The sequence below is a fragment of the Anopheles merus genome, chromosome 3R (assembly GCF_017562075.2).
Source record: "Anopheles merus strain MAF chromosome 3R, AmerM5.1, whole genome shotgun sequence".
Lineage (NCBI taxonomy): Eukaryota > Metazoa > Arthropoda > Insecta > Diptera > Culicidae > Anopheles > Anopheles merus.
The window spans coordinates 28,909,152-28,923,657 of NC_054084.1; the positions used below are offsets into that span (position 1 = coordinate 28,909,152).

Genomic DNA, 14,506 nt, shown 5'->3' on the forward strand with positions numbered 1-14,506 from the left:
TGACCGTCGCTCATTGGACGCGAATAGAAAAGAATCTGTAGAGCTTCGGCTTGCGGCACAATTCCTAATTGTTATTACCAGTGAAAAAAGGTTAAATTGATTCCACTTTGTCCTACTTTATCGGTTAAAGTGCATCAGAAAGTGTTCTCTCAGCAGCGAACGAGACACGCGAAACGGTAATTACGCTCAGCGTTTGTGTTTTTCACTTCGTATCTCGCGCTATGGCCGCCCGGTGAAGGGGGTCATGCATTGTGCTAAGGGACAAGAAGAAGAAAAAAAACGCATCAACAACATCTCCATGGTGGCTTCTAAATTCGCTTCTTTGCTAAAGTGTTGCCGCTTTTCCCCTTTTTCCAGCAATGCGCCGTAAAGCAAGTGGTGGTGTAAGCACACCGGAAAAATCAACCCCACGCCGTTCGACCCGCGGTCGGGTCCGTCGGTCGCCGTCGAAAAGTCCCGAACCGGAGCCGGACACGGACGAGTACGCCGCCACGACCAGTGCGCAGGATGAGGAGAAAAACAGTAGCTCCGAGGAGGAAACGACCAGCCGGAAAGGTGTTGGCCGGGGGCGCAGTGTACGCGGCCGAAGCACCCCTTCCCGGCGCAAGAAGGAAGAGACACCGCCGGCCCGCACTCGCCGGAACAGTCGGCGGGAGAAAGAGTCGCAGGAGAAGACGATTGTGGCGGAGCAGGTAGAGGAAAATGGTGCCGAAATGCAAACGGAGCAAACTGTTCAGCGCGAGGAGCAGAAGGAGAAGGAACCACCGCAAGAGGTGGTTGATTCCGGTGCGTCCGAAGAGGTGATGGAACCGATTCCGGAAGAAACGCCGGAAGAGCTGCATGAAACTGACGCGACCACGGCTGAACAGAATGTGGCCCCAGACGAGCAAGACACCGGAAGCGAGACAGCGACGGCATCCGCACGCGTCGATGATAGAGCGCAGAACGAGAGGAGCGAGCGAAGCCCTCCGGCCAGGCAGGATTCGGAGCCAGAGTCGAAGGCACCAGCGGCTGCCAGCGTAGAAAAGGTAAGTCATACAAATGGTGATGAGGAAGAGGAGGAAGAAGAAGAAGTGAAGGAAGCAAATAGAGACACCGAGAGACAGAAGACGGTGGAGCCGGAAGATGCACGCGATGATAGCAAACCGGTCGTTAACAATCGTTCTCGAACAAGGCAAGAAAGCGATTCCAACGAAAGTGCCCCGGAAGAAGAGCAAAGAGCAGAGGATGAGGAGGAGGAGGATGAAAAGATGGAGGAGAAAGCGGACCCAAGGCCGGCGAAAAGGGGCGAACGAGAGGTGCAACCGGAGGAACCGTCCGGCGGGGCAGAAGAATCGATGGACGCAGCCACCTCAGGCACGGAGGAGGAAGCTAAAGACGCTTCGTCGCGCACGAAGCAGCCGCGGCGCGACTCGCATGATGCTGTAGAGTCGAATCGCAGGCAGAGAAACGATTCCGAAACGGCACGCGATCGTCGATCGCCCGCTAAAGCGAAACACGATTCGCCGCCCAGCAAAGAAGACGCGAACGAGGAGGAGCTAGAAGCGGGTGAAATAAAGGACACCGACCAGCAAGGCACGGCGGAACAGCAGCAGCAGCAGCAGTGCCCCAAAGAGGAGGGTGCGGCACTAGAAGCGCCAAAGATTCGCCCGCTGCAGCGCAAACGTCGCTGGCTGTCATCGAAGAGTGCCGACGCGAAACCGGCCGTCATTACCATCTCGACGGACTCGCTGAAGAACATCATTTCCGACGTGAAGCCCGTCCCGCTGGCGGACGTGAAGCTGGACTCGTCGTCCGAGCCGGAGGGTGCCGACGATGCGCCGAGCGCGGACGAGAACGAAAAGGACCGTGTCAAGCGCAAGGTGCGCGAGGTGAACGAACCGGTCACGCAGCAGCAACCGCAGCAGCAGCCGCAGCAGCTCGCACCGTTGCCACAGCGACGCCGGCCATCGGCGGAGAAGGAAAACATCGCCACCGACGAGGCGGCGGACGGTGAGACGAACAATGGTGACGGAGCGGGGGTGAAGCAGAAGCCGGTCGGCGAAAAGATTGCCCTCACGCGCAAGATCAGCATCGTGAGCGATGATGGTAGCACGGTCAGCACAAAGGCACCGGTCGTGCGGCCCCCGAGCCCGGCCAAGCATCTGACGAGCAATATCCTGTACATTACGAACCTGGTGCGCCCGTTCACGGTGCTGCAGCTGAAGGGGCTGCTGGCACGGACTGGCAAGATCGTGGAGAATGGGTTCTGGATCGACAAGATCAAATCCAAGTGCTACGTCAAGTACGAAACGGAAGAGTAAGTGTCGAATTGAAGTATTTGGTGAGAGCATTTTTTGAATGTTGTTCTGTCCTTTCCCTACAAAAAAATTGCAGCGAAGCTACGGAAACACGTCACGCACTGCACGGTATCCGCTGGCCAGTGTCGAATCCGAAATGTTTGGTGGTGGATTTCGGCAGCGAGGAGGCAATGGACAAGGCGATACTTTCCACCCTGGAAGATGGTGCGCTTCGTGCGACGGTCGAGGGGGCGAAGGATGGGAAAGAGTTTGGCTGGTCGCGCGATGCAGTCAAAAAGGAGGAGGTAAGCATGGCCGGATGATGGAATGGGGTTTACAGCAAGTGGCCTTACATTTTTGTCCTTAAGATAGTGTTGTCCTTCATGAATCTTTGTTGAGATTCATTCATATGCATCATCGGCGATAAGTGAGTTGAATCTCGAATCGAATTTCTAATGATTTATGAATCGTCAAAGATTAAAGAATATCCCAAGATTGATGAACATCCGAAGATTAATGAATCTATAAAGATTAACTAATCTCCAAATGTCCATGAAGCTCCAAAGATGTATGAATCTTTGTTGATGTGTGTAGAGATGTGTGATTTTCAAGATATTGAATAATCTCAAAATCTCAGAAGTATTATGTATCTCATACTAATCATTAATCTCTTTAGATTTAAGAAATTAAGAAATTCATGACTGCCTAGAGCTGTTATTTGGCATGTCTGGGCTATATAGTTAATTTCATGATCATCTTCAGAAATTAATGAATATTTGGAGATTCGCGGATCTTTGTGGATTCATAAATCTTTGGAGATTCATGAATCTCAAACTTTTGAGATTAAGATTCATTCATTAATTTCAAAGATTCATTCAACATTCAAGAATCCGAATGAGAGTTTCCCATCTCTACTTAAGCTCCCCTTCAAGGTATTAAGTTTTACTTTCTTTGTCGTTATTTTTTTTGTCGTTTTGCTGGCATTAATTATTCACTGTAAATCAATCGCTTTGTTTACAAAGATAAATTTGATTTCTGATACTCTGTGCTCCAAAATTAGGCAGTTTGAGGCACATATATAATTTCTATTCGAGTAAATTAAATTTCATTGGTAGTAGCACACTTTTTGAATATAACTGAAATTGTAATTGTAACTAAAAAGTTATTATATAACTGCTAAAATATCTAGCCAAGAACGGCTGTAAAGAAAATAGGATAGTTAATATATTTTTGATTGTTTCTTATCTACTACAGACGGTACGCCGCGTACGCGAGTGGGATCTCGGCAAGAAGGATGCGTTTGATCCGGAGCGGGACGTCAGAGGAGTACGAGACGCGGCAGGACTGGCCGACAAGGACAAGCTGGGTGCCGATAGGGCCGGGCGTGAACGTGGGCGGGAGATGGAGGAGGAGCACCGTGACGGACGTGGAAACCGGCTCGACGGACCACCTGGTGACCGTAGTTTAGATCGCGGCAAACGTTCCGCGGAACGCGAGTTTGGACGAGAGAGACGGCGCAGCACCAGCGTATCACCAGGTAAGAAAAACAGGACTTCAACGAAGCGTTTGATTATTACTTAATGCGATTTTATCGTTTCTTTTCTAGCGAGAAAGTTCAAGAAGAAGGAAAACGAACCACCGATCAGGCTGCTCGATGATTTGTTCCGAAAAACGAAAACCACACCATGCATATACTGGTTGCCGCTCACAACGGAACAGGTACAGGGGCAGCAAAACACCCTCAAACAGCGAAATCGAAATGGACTCACTCAATTAATACCTTTCGCAGATCGCCATCAAGGAGGAGCAGCGGCGCAAGAACATGGCCGAACATTTGCGCCGCGTCGAGGAGCAGCGCAAGCAGGAGGAAGAGCGTGACCGCGAGCGGAAGCGCGAACGGGAGCGGCGCGACCGCGAACGTGAGCGCGAGCGCGAGCGGGACCGCGAGCGTGAACGCGACCGCGAGCGCGATCGTGACCGCGATCGCCGTCGGTCGCGCTCCCGCGAACGCAGCCGCGACGATGGTGGCCGTCGCCGGCACAGATAAGAACTTTCTCACAGTCTCTAGCAGTCGCCGCCGCCGCGTGCTCGTTTTTTCTTTCTTCTTCTCTCCTTTGGAGACTTTTTGAGCACCACCAATAATAGCGGGGAGGGGAAGGAAAAGGGCCCGAACGGGGAGGGGGCAAAACGGGGCGCCATGTTTGTGGGGCGCATTGGTTTCTCGTTTTCGATGGTGGTATATCCTTCTAGAATGTAGAATATCTTGACTCCTTAGGAATATATTTCATATTCTTACGAACTGCACCGATAGAAGATCTTGAATAATAATTCGATCAATCGCCACAAATCGGGGAGGGGAATGAATGCGAGAATGGGAAAGCCATGGATGGAGATGGAGAGTATAGGCACAATAAGTATGCCCTCTTCATCCCATCTGGCGCCACGAGTATGTATGTATATGAGCGTGTGTTTGTGGGTATGTGTGTATTTTGTGTGTAAGAGTTGTTGGTGTGGCATATCTTGTCGATCCTGCTGTGCATTTGGGGTTTCATCTTTTCTGACTTGAATGCGCGGAAACAGGTTCGCAACTGTTAGTTGACAGAAGTATAACCTTGATTGAAACACAAAATGCTCTTTTTAAGCATTCAGTAAACACGAAACACGAACATTTCAGTTCATTGTATTAGTTTGTAGCCATATTTTAAGAATTCACACGATTGTACTACCCATTTTAAGGTGTATGTATGTATGTGTGGTATGATTAGCACTCCCGGCATTCAGGCGAAGGCCACACCCGATGCCCCCAACCTGCTCTTTTCTATCTGTCTTCTCCTCCCCTTTGACGTTTGAACTCACTAGTACTGTAAGGACAGTCTTTAGGCATCTTTTGAATTTGAATATTTTTCCCCACCCATATCCAATAACCCAATATCCAATCGCTCCCGTGAAGCTTCGCGTCGTGCGATTTTGACAACTGCACAACAAACGGAAACGCGCTAAAGCGAAAGGGATCAATCCATACAACACGAAAAGGGGTCATTACAAAAGAAATAACTGTAACTGTAGTAACACCCGGGGTTTGATGCAGCTTACTAACTGATCGGATCATACGTAACCATGTGGCGATTGCAAATGATGATGATGATGATGATGATGCTACACAATATTTTAGAGATACAGACGCATACTTTCGTCTCAGCCATTGAAGGGAGAGAGAGAGAGAGGCCTCTCCGAAACGCCGCACCGTCAACGGGCGTAGCTTTGAGGTGGTAGAATTATGAGAAGAGAATGATAGAGGAGGTGATAGAGAGCTAAAAAACGAGGAGCAAGGTTCATGCTGCTACAACCGACTTTTCCCCCACTTCATCTTGCTGCGTCAACCCGGACGCCACCAGTTTCCAGCTTCGTGGCGGGCGTGTGGATCAATTAGTGGTAGATATTAAACGAACCTTACCGAACCGTACAGCATCATATTAACGATTCCATGTGTTTTCTGTGCTTACATGATACGATCTTCGATCAGAATCGTCGGCCGAGGTACAAGGACATCGCTGGTTACCAGTGGTACTCTCTATTTTACCCATTTCTGCTGCGCCATGTACTCCTGTGGAATTCAGGATTTCAGGATGATCTACGACATTACAGATAAGATCATGATTAATCAAACAACTACTGCTCTTCTCTGTATCTTATCTTCTTTATTGGTGAGCGTAAAGCGTGTTCTGGGAACCATAATCTTGCTCTCGGTTAGAAGGCCTAAGGACGCCAGAACCATCGACTAAATTCTACTCCCCAAAACGTTCCGTTTCCGTCGCATGAGATGCTCTCAGCCGTACGTCCTTAACATCTTTACCAAATAGAACAAGCAAACAAACAAAAAGAAATAAGATCATTTAGCTCGGTACCGGCCGGCTGGTTGGTTCTTTCCGGAAATGAATTAAACTATTAACGAACTGTAAAATAGCATGAAATACACTTTTTACTGTCAAAAGAAATTTTATTTCCTCTCCCGTCGGTCACGCTGAAAGAATTGAAAGGGCTGTGTTTTATTGAACTCCTCTTCTGACGAGACACATCAATCTGTGTGATCTCGTTGGGTTATACATATATCTAAAAACTGCTTGCTAGCTGTTTTCTTTATTCTTCTCTTTGTAATTAGCACATTCTTTCTGTACTAATATCCTATTAACTTTTGCTCGTTCCAACAGCCCATTATTCCATTTTAAGTGCTAACGAAGTAACTCCTCGGCGGGGGATTTATTTCTCTCGCCGGGGGAATTGCACTAATTCGTTACTGATTCCTGTTGTATTCTCGCGTTAGTCTTGTAAGCTCTATGGTGTATAGTTGAGAAAAAAATGTTCAATGGCAGTAGTTACACTTCGGATGGCACTTGATCCCGTTCACCCCGCACCGACAGCCACCGGACGTATCACCTTTACCGGCCGGTCCCCAGCGATGGCCGCGCGTTACCCAGCAAATTTCCGTCTTGCACATCGAGCACTTGAGCCAATCGCAGCCCCATTTCTTCATTACTATCACCTGCGGGGAAGTAGGGGGAAAGGGACGATATAGATTCTTAGAGTTGGAGGCTTTCAATCCTTCAAATTTACCTGACAGGTGGGGCAATTCAGTGCTTCACCCTTCTCGATCATCTCCTGCAGCATTGCTTTGGTGCGTCGCGCCTCTAAGTTAGTATCACAGTCACTGTTCATCCGGTCCTGGTACTGTTTGCAGTCGAGCCCGTCGTGAATAACCTGTGCAGTGATTCAATGGCGGAGTGTCGTTAGTGTTGGGTAAAACAAGAACTATCAAGGGAAGAACCTTCAGACGGGTGCACATTGTTTGGAGATCTGTGGGATATCAAATGTTAGATGTCTGTGGCTTGTTTTAAGTAAGCGGTTAGGCCCAAAGAGCCTAACCTAAGCAAAGAGCAACAGAGAGCGAAGGAGAGTAACCCTGCCAAGGAACCTGCTGAGCTCTGAGTTCTTAGAATGAATTACCAAAAATTTTGATAGTTAAGGACTTTTCAACTCTGAGGTTAATGTATTGTAAGACTCTTCAATTTCTAATTACTTCAGTCTTTAGTTAATTAACACCTTTCAAAGATTGTTGATTCTGAAGATTGAAGAGACTTGGTTCGTGATTCGATGACCTACCCGACACGTCAGACAGTTGACAATCCGGCAGACGGGACACTTGAACTGGTTCACATTGTCCTCGTAGATGCACCAGCCGCGACAGTTCGGCGTCCGGCAGTGGAACGTGTTGTCGATCGTGCTTTCCGCCTGCTGGATCGATTTGGCAAGATGCGCCTCGTACAGCTCCTTGCTGACAAGAGCCTTGATTTCGCGTTGCTGTCCAAACCACAGGAAACAAAAAGTCGGTTTAGAGTAATCGCAACTGTGAATGCTCCAAAAGCAACCCCCCTATTACCTGTATAACACTTTCACAGCTGTAGACGGCGTCACTGTACGGGCAGCGTATTGCCGCATCCTCGCTGTACTGGATCGTGCTGATCAGGCACTGCTTGCAGAAGGAGTGCAGACAGTCCCGCAGCACGATGCCCTCGTACGGTTGAAAGGCACCGAAGCAGATCGGACACTCGAACGGTTCGATGTTCGCAATTAGATCCGCATTGTCCAGATTGACCAGCTCGGTGTAGTGGTTGGGCGTCACGTCCGACCCATCCTCGGGCAGGGCGAGCCCGTTGCGACCGAACCGGACGGCGGAAGCCTTCTCGCCGGACGAACCCTTCAGCAGCACCGCCCGCACGATCGGGCTGGCCGTCGTGATCATGGGCCGTTCCGGTTTAACCATGCCGCTCGAGTTGGGATTGAAGTTATCGACGCCCCGGTACTGGCTGCGGGTAATGTTGGGACTGCGGTGCGTGGCCAGCGCTGTCATCACGATGCGGCTCTGCTCCGGCACCTGGATGTGCTCCGGTCGGATGAGATCGGTGGTGCGAGGCTTCGGGACGGGCGGTGAACATGTAGCCAGGGAAGGCGCGTGTGGCGGTACGAGCGTCGGCGGACCCTTACTCTCATCGTGCAGTATGTTGAAGATGTCGGACGATTTGCGATTGGACGAGATGCGATTCAGATCGTTCCGCGTCTCGATCGGTGGGACGCGCAGCTGCACGTGCATCGTCGGCTCTTTGGTCCTGCGTTCCGGCGCAAGCGGTGGCTGCTGATCGAGATAGCGGGTCAAATCTTCCGGCGTCACGGTGATCTGTTCGACGGGAGACGGAGGCCGCAGGTGGCTTGGACGGGCCTCGGAACAGGCCGCACACCCGGGACGATCGAGTGGGTTTATCAGGGTGCACATCGGGCAGGCCCATCCGGGCTCACTGGCGCTGGACGAATTCTCCACTGTGATTTCGCACTTTGGCACAGTAACAGCAGTTCTTGGTGCAGCTTTAGGGAGTGCTGTAGCACCTGGAAGGTAAAGATACCTCATTACATCAACTCCTTCTCTCGAACACCTCCAACTTAGAGCAAACACTTACCGAGCACAGTTTCGTCGTTCTGTGTGTCCGAATGCTCACCGTCCGATTCGGACGATACGGACAGGAGCTTTATCTCGGCACTGCTAAAGTTTTGCTGCTTCAGCAGCGGTGGCTTAGGATCTTTGGCTGGCGCGGCCGGCTGTACGATGTACACAAACAGCGTCCGATCGCTCGTCTGTATACCGTAATCGTAGAGTGTTCTAGTGTCATCGTCTAGCGGTTGATCGTCACAACGCCAGCGTTGTACCGCCACCGGTATTTGGTACTCGTTGCACAGTTTGGCCTTCAGCTGGGCGAGGGTCGCGAAGGCAGCCAGCGTCATACGGATTGGTCCCTTGTGTGAAACTTTATCATCGATGTAAACGTTTAAACTGCAATGCAATGTGAAATAGAGTAATTGGAAATAGACGATCTTTAGCAATTTAGTGACTCATGAAAAAGCAATTATATTGAAAGATCAATGAAGCTAGAAATTGATCTAATTTAGCGACCTCAAAAGATTCGTAAAATCGCTCACTTTATCTCGTACATTTGGCATACTTTCTTCATCATTTATGCTTCAATACATCTCAACACAGAGTAAAACAGTAACGTATGATATACAGTTTCAAATACTCTAAAAACGTATGCCAGCTGTGTAAGCTATGGCAACAAATCTTGCAATCCTGTGAATGATTCTTTATTGAATCTTAAGAATCTAAAATTGTTATTCACAGATATATACAGATTTTTTTTTCAGTTGAACTTCTTGCTTAAATCTTTAAGCCATTATATGCCTCAACAAAGAACAAGGCATCAGCGTTAGACTTTATGCCTTAGAGATTCCAGAATATATGCAAACTGTATAAGATAAGTTGAGTATGCTTCAGAATTATTCAAGAATCTAAGAATTTACGAGTGTTTTGAAGATGGAGAAATTCTCATCTTCTAGACTCACATTTGTTCAATCAGAATCATTGAAGATCTCAAAAACATACCACTAAAAGATCTACCAACACACCTACCTTATATCAGTCAAACTTCCCGATGACGAAGAGTTCGGTCTACCCGGGCTTTGCCGCGTCACCGACAGGGACACCTTCATCCTCGCCAGATCCATCGCCAACTCGGCCGCTCGATCGTGCGCTCCCTCGCCGATCGCTTGCTCCAGATTCCGCAGCAGCTTGTTTAGCGCCAGCGTACCCGTCTTCCCGATACTGTTCGGTGTGTGCAGCAAGGTGCTGCGGAAACGATCCACACCCTGCTGCGATCGTAACTGGACGGAGAGTTGCTTTAGCTTTTCATCCTGCTGCTGCTGCTTCTCCATCAACGACTTGCGGTGACGATCCTGCAACCGTGGGGATAGTGGAACACCCGACGGTCTTGGAATTGAACTGAGGGGCTGATCTGGGTGAGGCTGACGCGTTCCTGCCGCCCTTGCAAACTGCTGCTCGTCCATTGGTTCGACGTGCAGCGCCTGCACATCGTTCGTGAGCACCAGCTGGGAGGCAACCGGTGGTGGTGGTTGTTGATTGATCTCAACGACCGTGGCTGGAATTGTGCTCCGCAAGCTGTCCTGATTGATGATCTTACCCTCAGCATCGGACGTACGTCTTGGGAACGATGTCTTCCTGATCGCACCCGTGTTTGGCGAAGAAATGGGCGCTAGCTCGACAGTTGGTACCACTGGAGTTTTCTGCTCTGTCCCGACACTGTCCTCCGGTATTGCAGCCGCTTTCCGTGCCATCAGCGGACTGCTCACCCTTCTCGCCGGCACCGGACTAAGGCTCTTCGTGCTGATCGGTATGCCCGAGGTGAGTCCATTTTTGCGCTGCACCAGCGGTGAGTCACGCTTCAGACTGCTGCTGCTATTGCTGGGAGGTTTCTGCACGACGGGGTACTGTTCCGCCAGGGCTTTCGCGTTCATCGCACGGATCATCTCGCGCAAGCGTTCCTTTTCTTTCTCGAGCGCTTCCAGATCTTGCTGCTCTTTGGTTTTGGGTGGCGGTGGTTGTTCCGGCTGTTGTTCCGGCTCCACTACTGCCCCAAAGCGGGCAATGCGAGCGTTACGTATTTCTTCAATGTTAACACGATCCTTGGGAGAGTACGGCTTGCTGAGCACTCCGTACACGGGATCTTCCTTCTCGGTGGTGGGTTCCGGTGAGGCTAGTGGAGCCACTTGATCGTTGCTGGAGTGACACTCTTTCAGCTTTTGATCATCAAACTTATTGCTGCCTCCATCGGTAACGGCAGTAACGGTAGCAGTAACTCCATTGTAGCCCTCAGGGATGGCATTAAAGTTCCGATACATTGGCCCTGACGCAGTAGCGCCCTCTGGATGGACGGTCCGGTTCATCAGACTCTTGACGCCCATTTTGGGTGACGCCATTGGTTTCGTTTGGCCGTAGCTGGGTTTTCGCTGTACCAGCGAGGCACGATCGTCACCGTTCACCATGAGTGTACCGTTGGTGGCCGGGACGGCTGTCTGCGGTTTTGGCAGGAAGTACTTTAACCCACGTTCCGCTTGTTTGTCGTTCACATCGACACCGTTTGTCTGCGCTTTCTTCACCTCCGGGATGGGTCGTTTTAGCGGATGGTTCGGTCTTAGTGGTGGCTCTTCCAGGATGCTTAGCTTACTGTCGTACGGTTTGATGCGCTCGCACGCCTCACAGATGATGCGCCAGTTCGGGTTTTCCAGCGTGCAGTATGGACAGGTCCACAGGCCTAGTAGGTTCTTGTCGCTGCCTGTTTTTGCGAGGCCATTTGTAGTATTTGTTGGTGTTTGTGTTGGCGTCGTAGTTGGAGCTTGGGTTGGCGTCGTTGTTGGCGTCGAGTTCGCGGTCTGTTGCTGCGAACTACCATTCACAATCGATTGTGTTGGTGCCGGTTTCTCACTAATCCTGGTCACGGCAGAACCGGAAGGTTGCGTTGTTGTCGGCGGAGACGCTTTAGCCGACTCCACGCCAAAATAATCCTTCCTCGCTGCAAACGAACTGCACGCCGCTACCTTACCCGCCACCGGGACGCTCGTTGCCTCAAACTTTGAAATGAGCTCTTTGGTCGACTTCTGCTTGTCGGTCGGTGCCTCCAGCGACTGTGTGCCACCGTACCCGTTGTGCACGATCTCGGCCGCTTCCCGATCAAGCTCGCTAATGCTCGGTATGCCAATGGCCGATCGACGTTTCTCGGCGTCCCGCTCACGCCTCTTGGTATCATCCGACTTTTCCGTAATCTTCGCAAACAAGTTAAACTTTCCCACACCACTACCACTGGTAAGGGAAGAGGATGGACTTCCAGCGGATGAGGTCGTACCACCGCCTTCGGGATGTAGCAGCGAGTTCCGACAGTATCCAACTTCTGGTAGATCATCAGCAACACTCTCTTTGGCGCTCTTTCGCTTGTCGATCGTTTTGAGCACAATATCGCGTTTAAAGGGCAACGAGCTTTCCTGATGTCGCATCCCAGATATTGGCCGCTTGTACCATGGTCTTGGTGAGATCGGTGATGTCGGTGGCACAGGTTGTGCCGGTTGGTTCTGTGCGTTTGAAGAAGATTTGGCGCTTGCCATCGCTTCAGCGTATAGGTAGTCGTGGATTGGGGATCGTGTCCCGTTCGCACGGTTGAACCGTTCCTCCATCTTCATCACATCGCAAGGATCATCGTTTGTGGGAGTGGGTGGCGTTTCGGGTGCTTTCGCCTGTGCCTGCACCTTGCGGATGTTGTCGATGAGTTGCTGCTTCTGCTCCTCGGTGAGTCCCCCGGGTGGAGCCCGTTCCTCGGCGATGTTGGGCAGTGGAGAAAGGGGTCTTATGTACGGCAGAGGCATGATGAGCGTTGGCTCCTGTGTTCGAGTGCTCTCCTCCTTGACGGTTAGTGATATGGGTCGTCCCTCGATGATGGCTTTAATTTCACGATCCTCCAGCAGGCTCGTGCTGGAGGACGCTTCGTTCAGAGTGCAAGGGGTAGTCGCCGTCGGCGATACTGCTGGTGGTGCTGGAGCGGGTCGTTTTTTGCGCGTTAGTGTCGAACCGGGCGAGAGTGTCCTGTAGGTCCCCGGTGTGCTGGAGCGTGTGAGAGTACTGATAGAGGAAGACGCCGTTTCGGAACGGTCCAGCGATAGTGGCGGCGGTGGTGGTGCACGTCTCTTGCCCTTCACGTGCACGTACGCACCGGCTCGGCGATCCTTGGAGCTATCACTGACCGTACGTCGATGGCGTCGGTTGGTGGTTGGATCACCTGGGAGCTGCTGAAACTCTCCACCTGCGCTGGCAGGAGTGCTTTCCCGGTGGCCTCCACTCGGCAGACTCAGCTCGGTGTACACCGTCCGCTGGCTGGTTCGCGTGAGTGTAGCTCCGTCCGCCCTTGCCGGACTATCGCGCAGGCTAGCAAACAGGCGGTACTTCTTGCGCAGCGTCAGCTCGTACTTGCGATCAAGCTCGCGGGCTCGCTCCTGCTCCGTACAGCGGCGCTTGTAGCTATCCGTGTACGGGCCGGGCTGTATCGTACGCCGACTGGCCGCCGGATTAGCAAGTGCCGCCTCGTAACAGTTCGGCGCAACAAACGCAAACCCGTTCGTCGCAATGCTCAGGATGCTGTCGCAGCTCGAACTTTTCGAAAGATTGTTACAATCGATCACTGGCCCAGGGCTGGGCGAAGAGCTGTGCGTACCGTTGCTGGTGGCCGACTGGCTGACGGTGTCACCCCCAGTTGACGGTGTGTTCGATGCTTTGCTGCTCGTGCTGTCGATCGTGCGCCGACTCGCAATCGTACCACTTCCGGCGGTGCTGACGTCGGAGGTGGCGCTCGCTGAAGGCGTTCGTCCGCTCGGGCCTACGCGTCCAGGGGAACCGTCCAACTGTCGACTGCGACGGTCGTGCAGTTCCGGTGCGACTGCCGAACCGCTGGCGCTGCGTGCGAGCGCACGTGACTCATCCCGGCGGAACCAGCGGAAGAATGACTGAAAGCCACCGCCACCGCTGCCGCTGCCTGCCGTCTCGGAACAGCGGGAGTCGGGAACATTTTTGGACTAAAAATAAATTAGGCAGCGAGGCACAGAAAGAGAGCAGAGGGAAGAAGGTAAAATTAGAGAAAAGTAAAGTGGCTGATGTGTGTGTGTGTGTGTGTGTGTGTGTGTGTGTGTGTGTGTGTGTGTGTGTGTGTGTGTGTGTGTGTGTGTGTGTGTGTGTGTGTGTGTGTGTGTGTGTGTGTGTGTGTGTGTGTGTGTGTGTGGTGTGTGTGTGTGTTGTGTGTGTGTGTGTGTGTGTGGTGTGGTGTGTGTGTGTGTGTGTGTGTGTGTGATTGTCTGTTCAGTGGTGTCAGATTGTAGCAAAACGAGCTCGGAAAATGTGGAAGCGATAAAAAGAAAATCACATGGTGTGGAGTGTGGATGGATTGTCTAAATGGGGGTCTACGATAAAGCATCGATTAGAGGTAGCATGAAATGGAGTATGAAATGGCTCTTTATGGCTAATAGTACGATACTTTTTCTCCAAAGACTGTGGCAAAAAGGGGGAGACAATAATAAAATATTTATTGTAATCCCATTTTCCACTGTTATTTGTTCTAAACTGTAAGAGAATGGTAGTAAAGCATGTTAAGACAATTTATTTTGATGTAAACTTATAGTTCTTTATTGGGGAATGAGTTATCTTCCGTTTAATGTATTAAACACCTTATTTTATCGTGTTTTTGAGTAACTATAAGTCAAAATTTAATCATTCTATGGTTGGTTATCATGTTCTG

The 14,506-nt window shown here is 50.8% G+C and overlaps 2 protein-coding genes across 7 annotated transcripts in view; one reads left to right on the plus strand and one right to left on the minus strand.

Moving 5' to 3' along the window:
- Positions 1-6,274, plus strand: LOC121598030 (apoptotic chromatin condensation inducer in the nucleus-like). Of its 2 annotated transcripts, none has more exons than XM_041924488.1 (7): positions 1-176; positions 358-2,299; positions 2,377-2,584; positions 3,534-3,816; positions 3,886-3,998; positions 4,069-5,711; positions 5,803-6,274. In XM_041924488.1, exons 2-6 carry the CDS (start codon positions 360-362, stop codon positions 4,324-4,326), a joined length of 2,802 nt encoding a protein of 933 aa, XP_041780422.1. In that variant the 5' UTR covers positions 1-176; positions 358-359; the 3' UTR covers positions 4,327-5,711; positions 5,803-6,274. The 2 variants fall into 2 exon arrangements, with proteins under 2 accessions (XP_041780422.1, XP_041780423.1); XM_041924489.1 differs by lacking the exon at positions 1-176 and having other exon boundaries at positions 936-1,028; positions 1,175-2,299.
- LOC121598029 overlaps positions 6,251-14,506 on the minus strand; it is a 22,841-nt gene continuing 14,585 nt past the window's right edge. For all 5 annotated transcript variants that reach the window (XM_041924486.1, XM_041924487.1, XM_041924484.1 and 2 more), the window contains 6 exons: positions 9,790-13,790; positions 8,786-9,156; positions 7,714-8,714; positions 7,437-7,634; positions 6,891-7,034; positions 6,251-6,819 (listed from right to left, as the gene is read on the minus strand). In XM_041924486.1, coding sequence (XP_041780420.1) covers positions 6,640-6,819; positions 6,891-7,034; positions 7,437-7,634; positions 7,714-8,714; positions 8,786-9,156; positions 9,790-13,790 — 5,895 coding nt within the window. In that variant the 3' untranslated portion in view covers positions 6,251-6,639. The remainder of the gene's footprint in view (positions 6,820-6,890; positions 7,035-7,436; positions 7,635-7,713; positions 8,715-8,785; positions 9,157-9,789; positions 13,791-14,506) is intronic.

Bases quoted from the DNA above. Each gene is read 5' to 3' on its own strand.
- LOC121598030 (XM_041924488.1), top strand. From the start codon at position 360: ATGCGCCGTAAAGCAAGTGGTGGTGTAAGCACACCGGAAAAATCAACC. The intron at 2,300-2,376 runs GTAAGTGTCGAA...AAAAAATTGCAG, and splicing joins GTCAAGTACGAAACGGAAGA to CGAAGCTACGGAAACACGTC. The intron at 2,585-3,533 runs GTAAGCATGGCC...TATCTACTACAG, and splicing joins ATGCAGTCAAAAAGGAGGAG to ACGGTACGCCGCGTACGCGA.